Below are 14,128 nucleotides of genomic sequence, written 5' to 3'. Positions count from 1 at the left end.
ATTCACACAATCGTCTGGGGTAGACTTCTATTTTGCAAACCATTTGTTATGCGTCAGGTGTGTACATTGTAGACTTTCTTTCTCCGATAACAGATGAGTGATACATTTAAAAGTACTACACAATGTCTCAATATTTCAGAGTTTTCTTGTATTTAGGGCCAGTGAGTCAATTGTGATTCTTCCAAAGAGTTGTTTACTTCATTACTCATCTTCATTATGTGCGATTTAATCAGTTGACATTGATTTGGAAAGGAAAAAAATGCTAAAGAAGATTTTCAATCGTGGTCTTTCCCTGAAATAATTCTATTATCTCGTTGATTCATTTTTTATCGCCCAGCTGACATAAACAGTGTAGAATAACCTTTTAATCTTTCAATTGTGTGCTACTTTAATCGCAGCTCGACCGTTTAAAGTCCTATCTTATCATATCAGTTAAGCAAAGTAAAGAACTTATACATTTACACTGTATTATTTTCAGTCACACATTCAACTATTTGATAAAATCTTTTCTCTTTCTTTCAGGTACGAAATTATCTTGTCTAGGACGGTTGGAGGCGAACATTGAAATAAAATATTATTCAAATTAAATTATAGATTTTGATTGAATATTGTACATATATACAGTTGCTTTAAGCTATGGCTGGTGAGTTATTGCAAAATTGTTGTTTATTAAATGTGCTTTTCTTTTCTGTTACAGTTTAACTTTTCGACTTTTCGAAAGCTGAAAAATTTATTTGAAAAATTAAAGCAATATCTAAAGAGATAACAATCACGTATCAGTAGTTGTGTGAACTCGGGTTTCACCTGTATAATACTAAACACAACAGAATATAGTAGAGATTTTCTAAAGTATCGTCGAGATTGTTTAGAAAACAGATTGAGAAAGAAGGAAGAATAAGGAATGGCTTGGCAAGGTGTGCCCGTATATTATCAAGGTTTCACTATATTTTCTTACGTAGTCACACTTTTGGTTAGCACGATTTGAATTTGGTTCTCATTTATTTTATAAGCATGCCTTATGGTATTTTCTGGTAGAAGTTTCCTTTGGATTTGTTCTCGCCTGTTTTGTATTCTATTTTAAGATTTTCGTATGGTTTTGTACTAAACTTAACGTCGATGATTAAGATTCATTATATAGGGTTCAGTTTGGATTCGTTTGTTCTCGATAAAATGGTTAGATGCTTGGTTTGGTTGTCATTGAATGCTTTTTTCACGTAACACACCACAAAGATTTTCTTTCGAAACCGCTCATGATACTGAGAAGCGATTTTTTGCAATACAATACACAATGGTGTTGTTAAGAACAAGATAACGCTCAATTTGTTTTGTCTGCATATGATTATTAGAAGTTAGAAACTTAATAAAAATTGAAAATAGTCTAAGCAAAAATATAATGCTTTTTGGGCAACCCAGAATTTTATTAAAATTGATTTTTTATATACAGTAGAATTCGTTTATTACGACTTCATTTACAACGGCCAGCCGTTTTTAGCAACGTAAACGCAAACTCAAATTAGGCTTCATATAAACGTACCAGGAAAACATATCCGCATAGTACGGTTCCGATTTAAAAAGCCAACTGCTTTTAGCGACCTAATTTTTCAATAATCGTCCGTCCAATCTTGACAAGTGAATTCTCATTAGGGCGAATTACGTGACCATACCATCGAAGACGCCTTTCTCGCAATTCTTCTACGATCGATGCAATCCCATAACGATCGCGGATATCCTCATTTCGGATGTGATCAAAACGTGCCACACCGCTAGTCAAACGCAACATCTTCGTCTCCATTACCGCAAGACGCCGTTCATTGTCTTTTATAGTTGGCCAATACTCAGAACCATAGAGAGCGACTGGGCGGACAACATTGCGGTAAATTTTAGATTTGAAACGTTTGTTGATACGTCGATCACAAAGAACACTAGTTGTGGAACGCCACTTCATCCAGGTTGTGTTAATACGTGAAGCAATTTCATAACGCAGTTCTCCATTGGCTGATAGCGTTGACCCGAGGTATTTAAATCGCTCAGTTTTGGGCAGATCACTGCCGCTGACAGTGATTGTGCTTGTTTCATGGGGATCGGTCGTCAAAAATTCAGTTTTGTTTAGATTCGATCTGAGACCGTGTTGCATGAGGCGATCATTCGGCGGCGAATCTACGATGGAGCCAGTATACTCCTGATGACCTACTACTTGATCGCCTCTGCCAATTTAGAAATGATAGTTACTACTCGATCGTTTTTTTCCGGAGGCGAATCAAGATCATAATCTAGTTCTATAAGGCCTACAAATAAGTTCTGTCGGTTTTTTCTTTAAATTTGAAGCTTTATTGTGAAAAATTGGTTATACATTCATTGTTCAAAGTATTGCCCATCGCTAGCCACAACTTTCTTCCATCTTTCAGACAATTCATAGATACCATCGCGCCAAAAATTGGCCTGCTTGGCCGCTATCCACTCATCGAGCCATTTTTTGAGTTCGTCGTAATTGGAGAAGTGCTGGTCAGCCAAGTCATGCTGCATTGACCGGAACAAATGGTAATCAGAAGGAGCGGGTGGGGTAGGACTTCCCATTTCAACGTTTCTAGATATGTTTTAACGGGCTGTGCAACATGTGGACGAGCTTGTCATGTTGCAAAATAACTTTATCATGCCTTTGCTGGTATTGCGGACGTTTTTTCTTGAGTTCGCGGCTCAAACGCATCATTTGACGTCGGTAGAGTTTGCCTGTGACTGTTTCGTTCGGTTTTAGCAGCTCATAGTATACCACACCCAGCTGGTCCCACCATATACACAGCATGATCTTCTCACCATGAATATTCGCTTTGGCCGTCGATGATGAGGCATGGCCGGGGTATCCCCACGTTGCCCGACGCTTGGGATTATCGTAATGGATCCACTTTTCATCGCCAGTAACTATTCGAGGCAGAAAACCCTTCCTTTCTTGTCGTTGGAGCAGTTGTTCGCACGTGAAAAAACGGCGTCCGACGTCTCTTGGCTTCAGTTCATACGGAACCCAATTTCCGACCTTTCGGATCATTCCCGTTGCTTTTAAACGGTTGGAAATGGCTTGCTGAGTGACTCCAAGTGTTTTTCCAAGTTTTTCTTCCGTTTGCGATGGATCTTGGTCGAGCAATGCCTCTAATTCTTCATCTTCAAAAATTGTTTTCCGTCCGGCGCGCTCTTCGTCTTCCAAGTCAAAATTTCCACTTTTAAACCATCCAAACCACCTCTGACTCGTTCGTTCAGATAGAGCATGGTCACCATAAACTTCCACCAAAATGCGATGACTTTCGGTTGCTCTTTTCTTCATATTGAAATAATGAAGTAGAACTCCCGGCAAAAACACATTATTTGGTACAAAATTGGCCATTTTCGTTGGTGAAAAAAGTATTGTTGTTTACACTTCAATTAAATAATTTAAACTGACGTTTGTGCCTATTGACAGTAGCTTTCCGATGAATGTTTGGAAATGTGGATCAATGGAATAAAAAACAAACTACACCATCTATTGTGAAAACCGACAGAACTTATTTGTAGACCTTATAGATTCAGAATGCAGAGCATCAGCTGTCTGCCAATTTAGAAATGGTAGCTGTTAACGCTGCTACCGTCTGTTCTATCTAGGTCACCTAGTTTGATGTCTTGCGAGACGCTTCGCCAACCCGTACTCCGAATCCGCATATGCCAGAATGGAGTGTGTGCTCCCCAGAAATCTCTGCAGTAACAAAGACTCCTCAGCACCTCAATGTCGTCTTATCACTCACCACCGAGCTGTTCATTTTGCGCAGCAATTGACTTCAGTTATAGACACCAAGCATTAGCAATGTCAACAAGTGATTAGATTTGGCCGTTTTATGGTCTGATCTTTCAGATTTTTGTAGGAGCAATCCTCGAGCCAGTCAGAGAAAAGTGCACTGGTCTCCTCATCCCGCCTGGCAAACATGTGATTCAACCGGAATTTGCCGCAATCTGTCCGTGGATATCCTAGGACGAAACGAAGCAAAGCAATCCGCAAGGACAATTGACACACGAGAGAAACGAGTGCCACCGTTTCACCATCTCGCATATATCAAAGCATGATTGTTTCGATCGGTCTTTTTCTCGTTTCCCATTGACTTCGTTTTCAACACAATCTTAGCTAGTGCGTTCTCTTCAGTCCGATTACATGACCATACTATTGAAGAAGCTTCGTCTCCATTACAACGAGGCGCCGTTCATTGTCTTGGATAGTCGATAAGCATTCAGAACCATGACGGTGTGCAAAACTGCGGTAGATTTTGGATTTGAGGGAGAACATCAGGTGAGGAACGCCAGTTAATCCAAGTTGAATTTATGCATGAAGCAGTTTGAAATGCAGTTCATCGTTGGCTGATGGCATTGGTCCGATTATTTTAATCGGGACTGGGCTGGTCGCTAACAGTGTCAGTGATAGTCCCTCTTCCATTGGGGCCTTTATTTCTGTTGAAGAAGTTCCTCTAATACTCCGATTTGTCACAATTCAGACCAGATAGATTTTTGTGTAGCACATTTACCGCTTTTTCTGGATCCAGGAACGCAATATAGTCCGGGCTATGCTTCCCTCGGTGTTTCTCTATAGGTAACCGCGCAGCGTGTATTTCATCAGTTCTGCAGTTCTTGATAAGTTCGGCTTTGTTCACCGTAATTTAAACGATGTAGTGAATGCGGTTGTGAAGAATGCATTCCAAAATCTTCATGGTATGGCGTAGTAACGGGATCAAGTGGCAATTTGAACATTCAGTTGGACTATCTTTCTCCATGTTGGAACTGTCGTGCTTTCTTGCCAGTCAGATGGTCAGATATTGTTGCTTCTTCCGACTTGAACAGGTGGAGACTTGATCCGCAGGACAGCAATCAACGGCTGATGTTGTGGTGCGATAGGAAATGGCTTTGTTGTCAGTGACGGTGAGAAAATGGCTGTGCTTTATAAGAATATACGAGAAGTGTTTCGTAAGTCATTGGAAAGAAATTCCGAAAAATACAACAATGTATTAAAGTGCACGAATTTATTACTATAGATGGGCTAAAAAATATGCTATTTTTTGACATAGTGACCATTTACAGAAATACATTCTTCGTACATGCTTAGAGATGCCGTCCCTTTACGCCCAAGTTCTTCATCCATTGCATAACACCATTTTGGAGTTCGTCATCGTTTTGAAACCGCATTCCACTAAGCTTATCTTTCAGTGTAGGGAACAAATAATAGTCCGACAGCGATTTTCAGTGGTTTTCTATACGTTTTCGTGGCAGGCACTCACCATGAATAATGTCATGGCAACCTCAAAAAAAAAAACTCAACACATGAGCTTCGTCGCTAATTTCTCAAGACGAATTTTTTTCGGCTGTTTTTCTCGTTTTTGTTCGTAGTAGTAGTGTCGTTGCACGTAACAATGCGTTTCGGAATGGTTGGAGCCCGGGAGAAACTGGTATGCTGTTTCGAGACGCTGTTCTTTTTTTGGCAACAATGAGGCCCTGTGGTATCCAGCATGCATAAATCTTGCAATATCCTTCTTCGCGTAACATTAGAGAGAGAGAGTTCTCTCAGAAACTCTAATGTCTGTTGGTGGGGATGCATAGGGACTTAGAACTGCTCAATCCTTAAAAAGAAATTGTCTGGCTCCGCACAAGCTTTGGTCCGAACTATGGGCGGATTTACGCAGAGTATAATTTGTATTCTTGTTGTGTTTTACGAATTTTAAAAGGAAGCGTACAACACCTGCGAGCCGCTTCGATGACGCTGCTCCCAGGTCAAAGGTGAGGCAGCGCCTGATGAGTTGTCTCCGCTCTGGTACGAAACCGTAGCCCGTCCCTCTTTTCAGTTTTCCTCGGTTTGATGCAGAGCTCTTAGCGTCGTTTTGCACGAAAGGTCGGATCTCCGTGGCGACTATTTTTGGTTGAAAGATTGCTCAGATAACTCGTAAGTTTTGTGACGCTTAGTGTAGACCCTGACCTCCAAAATGGAACACCCTATAAACCATCAGAATGAGATCTAGTGACCTTTTGCAGTTGTTATGGAATCAGGGAGATGAACTTTACACTACTCATGCTAAAACATCCATTTGAGATCGGGAAACTAATCTCCCCGAAAGATGTTTTTGCCACTATCAGAAATTTCGGCGGTGTTTGATGATAGTAGAACCTCTAAGGATCATTCTCTTTCGTTTCAATAGTTGTATATTTGCTAGAAAATGAATAGTCTGTGAAGGCTCTCACTGTTGAACTTTCTCCTGGCGCTTCCAAGATACAATAAAGGCATGGGGTGTGCGACTCTGGTGGTTATATTAGTAACAAAAATGAGATAGCATGCAAAAGTTAGTTTAAACAGAAAAGATGAAGAGCGAAGGGAAAACATGAGCAGGAGAAGGAAGGGCGAAGCTAGAGTCTGATTCCAGCCTCTTTTATAAAACTGTCTAGGTCTATCCAGAGCAATCTATCATTCGCTATGAGGAGATCAAGCAGCGAGTGGTAAAGCTTAATCCAACCGAGGTTGGTCCTATGCCGAGAGAACTTTTCGCATTGAAAATTAATCTAATCATTCGTTTCGTTCACGCCGCAGCTATCACAGACTGGCAAGGAAGCCACGTCAATCTTGGCCAGACGGGCTACGACTATTCTGTTTAGAGTCTTGACGTCACTCAGGGCTTGATGGGAATGTTAAGGAAGGCACGAGAGAAAAACTTATCTTTGCCTAAGGAAGTGAGTTTGAAAGCCTCGTTCCATTCAGAATGAATGGTGTTACGTGTTAATTGCCAGACGTCGGCATAAGGAGGGAGGAGGGGGGGGGGGGCGAGTCAGGATGCCGATCGATCTTGCCCGCTTGGCAGCATCATCCGCCATTTCGTTGTAAGAATTTCCGCTATGCCCAGGAACCCAGAGAGTGAGTACTTATTTCAGACGAGCTTTCGTCATTTCATCGCCGGCTCGAGCAGCCAGTTAATTAACTGGGGTTTTGTTAATGAGGGGTGGGTCGACAGGAGTTTGGGATGGTTTTCTTAAGTCGAGATAACAGAGGTTTTGGTTACCCTGAGCATAGAGTAGAGTTGTTGTACCTTTGAGAAAACCGCGGGCGTATCGGGCGTTTACGGCGTCGATCAAGGCATCAGTAGCCAGCGTCGTAAAGCCAATGGTCATTTTTAAGCTTCGATTTCAGCACATGTGGCATGATTCGCTCTGGAGGAAGAGTCGGAGTCGTTATCCTCATAGGAGTGTAATATGGAGACGTGCTTGAACGAGACGTGGGTTACATCTCCATGTGAGTTTTTTAGGATAGAGTAAAATTTGTTGAGTACAGCGGTTAGTGTGTTGGAGGTGCTGTAACTGTTCCTGGTGAGGGCGTAGAGGGAAGTCCGCCGCCTGAGGAAAAGATTCCAAAGGGCGCTCCGTCTAGGCTCGCCTATAGGCGATGTGTTTCGTCTTATAAAGATCTGTTGAGGCAGTCTGAAGAAGAAACTGGAGGCGACTCGTCGGTGAGCGTAGTAATGACCCTAGGGTAGGGTCTATCGGATATGTAGAGGGGCACATAGTAACGTCGTAGCCCGGAGCAAGGTGAACGGTGAATCTATGCTGACTTTGTGTTTGTTCATTGGTGTGTGAACTATTTCCGAGATCTGAGCCTTCGGTGTTTCCTGACGGTGGCGCTGAAGGAGGTGTTGTGGGATCAAGGAGAGCATGGCGAGGCTTAGGTTTTGGAAGTCACCTGGCTGGGATGAGATAACTGGCGAGATGTGCAAAGCAATGTTTGAATGTTGCTTGCGGGAGGGTTACTTCCCTGCATTCTGGAAGACTGCCAGGGTGGTTGTGCTCGTGAAGAGAAGGATAAGAGTAATCCTCGGTCCTACAGGCCATATCTCTTCTCCCGGTCCTTGACAAGGTCCTAGAGAGGATTATGGTCCAGCGACTGGGGGTAGAAACATCCCATCTGATGTCTGACAGGCAGTATAGTTTCCATACTGGCAGGCCTACCAACGACGCCTTTATAGGTGTGAAGAACTTTGTTGTCTCTTGTCGTAGCAAGTGCGTCCTTGGAATCTTTGTAGATTTCAAAGGCGCATTTGATTACCTAAGTTGGTCGGCAGTGTTGTCGAAACTTTGTGAGTGTGGCTGCCAGGAATTAGCTCTGTGGAAAAGCTACTTCTATGGTAGGAAAGCATTCGTCCAAGACGTCAACGAGCGTGTGTGTGTGATTGTGGAGCGCGGGTGCCTACAGATACCGAAGATGGACGAGTTGTTGGTGGGTGAGTGTGTATGTTGTATGTTGAGGCGTGTGATGTGGTGTAAGTGGGGTCTAAGCAAGAGAGCTGCTAGACTCATATATGTGGGACTTTTCCTTGCATGTTCTACATACGGGTCCGCTATGTTGTATGACTTTGCAATGGCGGACCAGGGCAGGAAGCGATTTTAGCTTAAAATTGATAGACAAGGGTAGCTTCCTCGAAACTACAATTTTTAGTTTTCAAATTAAATATATATTTTGGGAGCAATTTATCCCCTTTATCGGTATTTAGCTAACTTTGTATTGAGCGCAGATTGCTGGCTTTGAAATTACCCAAAATAATGGATACGAAAACAACCATAAATACTTGATCAGAATTATTTAAACATGTCTATACAGTCTATGCACAAACTAAAACTTTATTAATTTTAATGAATGAGTTTAAATTAATTAAAAACTGCACCGCGTGATAACCGACTATTCAAACGTTAGAGGCAGAAGAGAACGATCTCCCTTCATGTGTTTCTTTCTGCCCCCTAATTCATGGCACACTTTCCTCGCTAGTCCTCCACTCTCGTGGCGAGCTCTACAAAGTGGAAAGTTCCGCGCCATCTATTTGTTCGCATTCGCAGCATTCGAAATAAATTTCGAATGCTGCGAATCCTGCCGCGCCACAGCTACAAAGCTACTTGTTGTTAGCTTGTTTTCCTCTATGTCGTACGGTCTCGACCGACGCCATTCAGGTTTTGTTGAGTGTTCCTTCTCTTGATTTGGTAGGTAGTCCGGTGTGCCACGGCCTACAGGATTAGGAGGGACGTACCTCTGCTGCCAACGGATTTAGTAAGTGTGGATCAGGTGGAGGATCTAGGACCGCTTAAGGTCCAAAGATTGTTAGATGAGAGTGTAACATCTAAATGGCCGCTCAGATGGAACGAATGTGGGAAAGGTCGGGTCACATATGGGTACGTTAAGAGTGTGTCTGTCAAAGAAAGTTTCATCGTGGATTTCGGGCCTGACATGGGCTTCCTACTGACGGGGCACGATAGTTTGAATGAGTTTCTCTTCTCGCGGAACCTTGTCTCCAGTTAGGGTTGTGATCTGTGTGGGGTAGACTCAGAGGAGTGGTTCTATGTCCTCTGTGTCTGTCCAGCGTACTGTGACATCCGGAATCTAGGCGACATCGGCGTTCACGTGGTGAACGGTATCTATGATTTTAGTCAGTGTCTTGCTAGCAGTGATACACTGCAATGCGCTAGTAAATTCGCGCGGGCTGCCTTCCAACGAAGGAGGTAGTTCCTCGACGTGGCTTCGCTTGCAGTATGATGGGCGAATGGCCATATTGATCGTGGTGGATAGCGACTGTATTATTGTTGCCTTGTGACAGTGGAAAGATTTCGTTCCGGTTCTCCGCTTCGAGTTAATTCCAGCGAACCCGTTCGGGAGTGCCGTCTCCACGTACTCGAGGAGGGCGGTCAGACCCGAGTGTGCAAGGGACTCATCTGAAGTGGCTCTTGCCACGAAACCTCATCGGAGGCTATCAGGGACCATGGGGGTTGGGATGGTCCTCTGAGAGCATGTGCTCTGGGAGAATTCTTTAAGGATGTGCTCTTGGCCCGGATTTTTCGCAGTGCGGTTTCATGGTGGTTCTGATTATGCCTACATCGCGGGCAGAGCTTTGTGCTCAAGCGTGGAGTTGCGCTGCACAACTCGGGTGCCGTACCCCTTAGTTACAACAGAGGTCTTAGATAGGTCTTACATCCACTGGTATGAATGCTGAGTCCGCATTCAGTGTAAGCCAGCACCGCTGTGCCAGTCAGGCCGGGGCTCTGATTGTGGTCTCCAAATCAAACCGTCTCCGAAGAGGACCGTGGGTTTATGCCTACACGGGAGGTACTAACTTTAAACATGTCTCTGATGAGGGCATAAAAGGAGGGGTTGAACATTTTGGCATTGAAATCTTTTTGATTGCTAGTAAAGGCCTCCTGTAAGGAGAGGAGTTTTTTCCGCTAGCGCAGAGATGACATGCATTGTACAAGGCCTAATGTATCTTGTCATCGTTATTATATCTTCTAGTTATCAGTAACGTTCTTTATCTTGCCTTGTCCGGAGGGTGTGGAGGAGTTCAATTCCATCGCTGTCTACGATATACAGTGAAACCCACTTTCTCAAGAAGGCCGAGTGGATTGCCCCAGAACAGTAGAGGAGGAGTGTGGGCATCTCGGGAAGTCTCGGAAGGAGTTAAAGAGCATTTCAGTTGACCAGGTATGATGACGTGTAGTTGTGGTTGTCGGGCTATACTCCGTCATGGGCAGAATAGCAACCTTATCACCATAAAAAAAAACAACAACAGGTTTTTGGTTGTGATTGAAGAAGTCGTGACAGACCCCACTTCAAATGAAGGGATGACGTAGGCCAGGATGCCAGATAGCTTTTAGAGATATCGAATTGATGGAACTCGGTGCAAAACCGGGATTTTTGGAGTTCGTTGCCAAGGTGGACCTAGATCGGAAACTCAGCTCTAATAACTTAACTAAATGTTCCCAATTCGGGATCTCGAGTTGAGTTTAAAAGGAGGCAAACTTGGCTGAAGCAGCATTGGTGCATATCGCCAATGCATCTATATTTTTTTTTTGAAATGTTCAAAGGTGAATATCCTTACAAATGTGCTTGCAATTCCTTATTGTCTGTTGCGTTAAAACATCCATTTACGCTGCCTTTTTCATTATGACTTTTTGCTAGAATAAGAAAGTAGGCTAGGCTTAATGTCATAGGCTTGTCATCGGAGATCAGCTTCTGTAACAACTGAGTTTGATGGAATTGTCAACTGACGGAGGAGTTTAAAGCTTATCAGTTTGTACTTTTATCACACAATTACTGCTTTAAAATTTAACTCAAATTAGTGATGAGTGCATGCTTTTAATTTAGCTAATAATTCTATACCACGGTGGATAGTTAAACTGAAAGTTCACGTAGTAAAAATCCATTCACTAATACAAATAAAAGTTGTACTACGTTTCATGGTTGTTGGTGTTGTTTTTGTGATGGTGTAATGTTATAGAGCAAAAATTTTAAATTCTAAATTTTGTACAGATCCAAATCAACAATACTACGGTGGACAGCCCGGTTATCTCCCAAATCAAGGCTATCCACCACAGGGCGGTTATCCACCACCAGGAGGTTATCCCCAAGGAGGTTATCCACAAGGAGGATACCCACAAGGTGGATATCCCCCACAGGGCGGTTACCCACAAGGCGGTTATCCACCACAGGGCGGGTATCCCCCGCAGCCAGGCTTCGCACCAATGCCTCAACAGGGTTATGGCGGAACCTACAATGATCCTGAACAAGGGATGGACGATGGAGATGTCAAAGGTTTCGGATTTTCTGAAGAAAGTATAAGAAAGGCTTTCATCAGGAAAGTGTATTCAATCTTGATGGTGAGTATGAGGACCATTATGCCATCGGAGATCCGTTTTTGTTTAAAATAAATTTTCCTTTTTTTAGATACAATTGCTCATAACCTTCGGCGTAGTATGTCTTTTCTCGTATCATATGCCTACACAATTATGGGTTCGACAGCACAGTTATCTGGTTTGGGTAGCGTTGGCCGTAATGATTGTAACTTTGATAGCGATGGCATGCTGTGGAGAAGTTCGTAGGAAATCTCCCACGAATATCATATTCCTTATTTTGTTTACGATGGCGGAGTCCTTTTTGCTAGGAGTTACAGCCGCCACCTATAGAGCTCAGGAGGTAAGCAGTTTTATTCTCGTATTCTGATTATGTGAAATGAATGAATGAATCCTTGGCCATTTTGATGAACTTGTGATTGACAATAATCCTCTAAAACAGCAGACTCTTTTTCAAGAGAATAACGATTTTGATCCAAACATATTTTGTATGAACTATTTCAGGTTTCAATCGCAATAGGGATAACAGCGGCTGTTTGTTTGGGGCTGACTCTGTTCGCATTCCAAACTAAATGGGATTTCACAGTAATGGGCGGTGTATTGTTCGTTGCATTGATCGTTTTCATGATTTTCGGAATTGTTGCAATTTTCCTTCCTGGAAAAACAATGACGTTAGTTTACTCATCGCTAGGGGCACTGCTCTTCTCGTTCTATCTGATCTACGACACGCAATTGATAATCGGTGGCAAACACAAATACTCGATAAGTCCCGAGGAATATATTTTTGCCGCGCTCAACTTATATTTGGACGTCATTAACATCTTCATATACATCCTATCCATTCTTGGCGCTTCACGTAACTGAATAGCTTCACATGGTGGTAATATTCTGACTACTACCATAAGTGATTGCGGCAAGGATAATAATAGACCCTGTGAAACGTTCTTTCTACTATTATTATTCCTCAAGCTAAGGATGTTTTGTTTATTTTGTTTTGGAATTATTACCTATGATTTTTCGTTTTGTTATCTGATAAGTATTAACTATTGTCCTTATCTTTCCTTACGCTGCTTATGATGTTAGCGGGTAGATTTCATATTTATATGTAATTATTAAACAAAAAATATATTTTTTAGTTTTATACGGTAACTGAAATATGAGGAGGTGAATGCTGATTTACATGTATAAGGAAAACGAACACTTTGAGAATATTACAATATTTTTTCAATCAATATATACAATGTTTACAATGTACAGTTGCGCATTAATATAAAATATATTCGCTAAATCCCAATATACTATCGAAAAAGCAACAAAAAATTTCATGGAACTTTCTAACGTTAATATTGATGATAAGATACCAAAAATTTAAACGAAAACCAAATTCATTTTAATGTGGCGGCTATTCAGGAGCGTGATTGTGAAGGATAGTCGAAAACAAATGTAAAAATGATTTAAGGAAAAAATAAATATTGAAAACTATTAAATATGTATCCCGAATGTTTGTTGATCTTTCACAGGACACCGTGCTAAGCTCAGCTCTAAAATGGTTGGCAGGCAGAACACCAATGTCGCTAGTGGGTCTGATAGAGTGGCTGTTGTCTTAACATTAATATGATCGTCGATTCACCCTTAAGGATATAGGCAAGTAGGTATGAGTCTAGGTCTTCCATCAACGTTTTTTGGGGCTGCTTTATAGCGAATATTACCACCACTACGGATTGCTAGTTGATCTGCACAAAAGATCCCTTGTTGATCCCACAAACTCCCTTAGGTGATCAAGAAGAAGCTCAGCCTGCATGGCTCACATTCTTTCCATCGTTTTTTAATACTTTGCCGACCAACTTATTCGCGCAGTTCTTCAAAAATATCGCAACATCACTACCGAGCGTAGCCTCTCTGAACCATATATTGGATGCTGCGTCCATTACCAGCGCAGAAACTTTTCTTAAGCAGGATATTTGCAGACCTTCAGACAGTTGTTGGTGTTCGTCACTACACAGGGTCCCCGAACCCAATGCCGAATTGCGACCTTCTGGCGATTCATCATCATCAACGGCGCAACAGACGGTATCCGGTCTAAGCCTGCCTTAATAAGGAACTCGAGACATCCCGGTTTTGCGCCAAGGTCCACCAATTCGATATCCCTAAAAGCTCTCTGGCGTCCTGACCTACGCGATCGCTCCATCTCAGGCAGGGTCTGCCTCGTCTTCTTTTTCTAGATATTGCCCTTATAGACTTTCCGGGCTGGATCATCCTCATCCATATGGATTAAGTGACCCGCCCACTGTAACCTATTGAGCCGGATTTTATCCACAACCGGACGGTCATGGTATCACTCATAGATTTCGTCGTTATGTAGGCTACGGAATCGTCCATCCTCATGTAGGGGGCCAAAAATTCTTCGGAGGTTTCTTCTCTCGAACGCGGCCAAGAGTTCGCAATTCTTCTTGCTATGAACCCAGGTTTCTGAGGAATGCAC

At 42.5% G+C, this 14,128-nt stretch overlaps 1 protein-coding gene across 5 annotated transcripts in view; it reads left to right on the top strand.

The window, feature by feature from the left end:
• LOC119654628 (protein lifeguard 1-like) overlaps positions 1–13,135 on the top strand; it is a 32,996-nt gene extending 19,861 nt beyond the window's left edge. Inside the window, exons 2-5 of one of the 5 annotated variants that reach the window (XM_038060103.1) lie at positions 698–935; positions 11,327–11,673; positions 11,741–11,989; positions 12,151–13,135. In XM_038060103.1, the coding sequence (XP_037916031.1) occupies positions 902–935; positions 11,327–11,673; positions 11,741–11,989; positions 12,151–12,510 (990 nt within the window). In that variant the 5' untranslated portion in view covers positions 698–901 and the 3' untranslated portion in view covers positions 12,511–13,135. Of the gene's footprint in view, positions 1–522; positions 644–697; positions 936–11,326; positions 11,674–11,740; positions 11,990–12,150 lie in introns of all 5 variants that reach the window. The other 4 variants (XM_038060111.1, XM_038060128.1, XM_038060119.1 and 1 more) reach the window with 4 other exon arrangements.
• The last annotated feature ends 993 nt before the right edge of the window (positions 13,136–14,128 follow it).

The sequence above is a fragment of the Hermetia illucens genome, chromosome 1 (assembly GCF_905115235.1).
Source record: "Hermetia illucens chromosome 1, iHerIll2.2.curated.20191125, whole genome shotgun sequence".
Taxonomy (NCBI): Eukaryota; Metazoa; Arthropoda; class Insecta; order Diptera; family Stratiomyidae; genus Hermetia; species Hermetia illucens.
The sequence above is the reverse complement of the archived record's forward strand: the minus strand, read 5'-3'. Positions and strand labels throughout refer to the sequence as shown.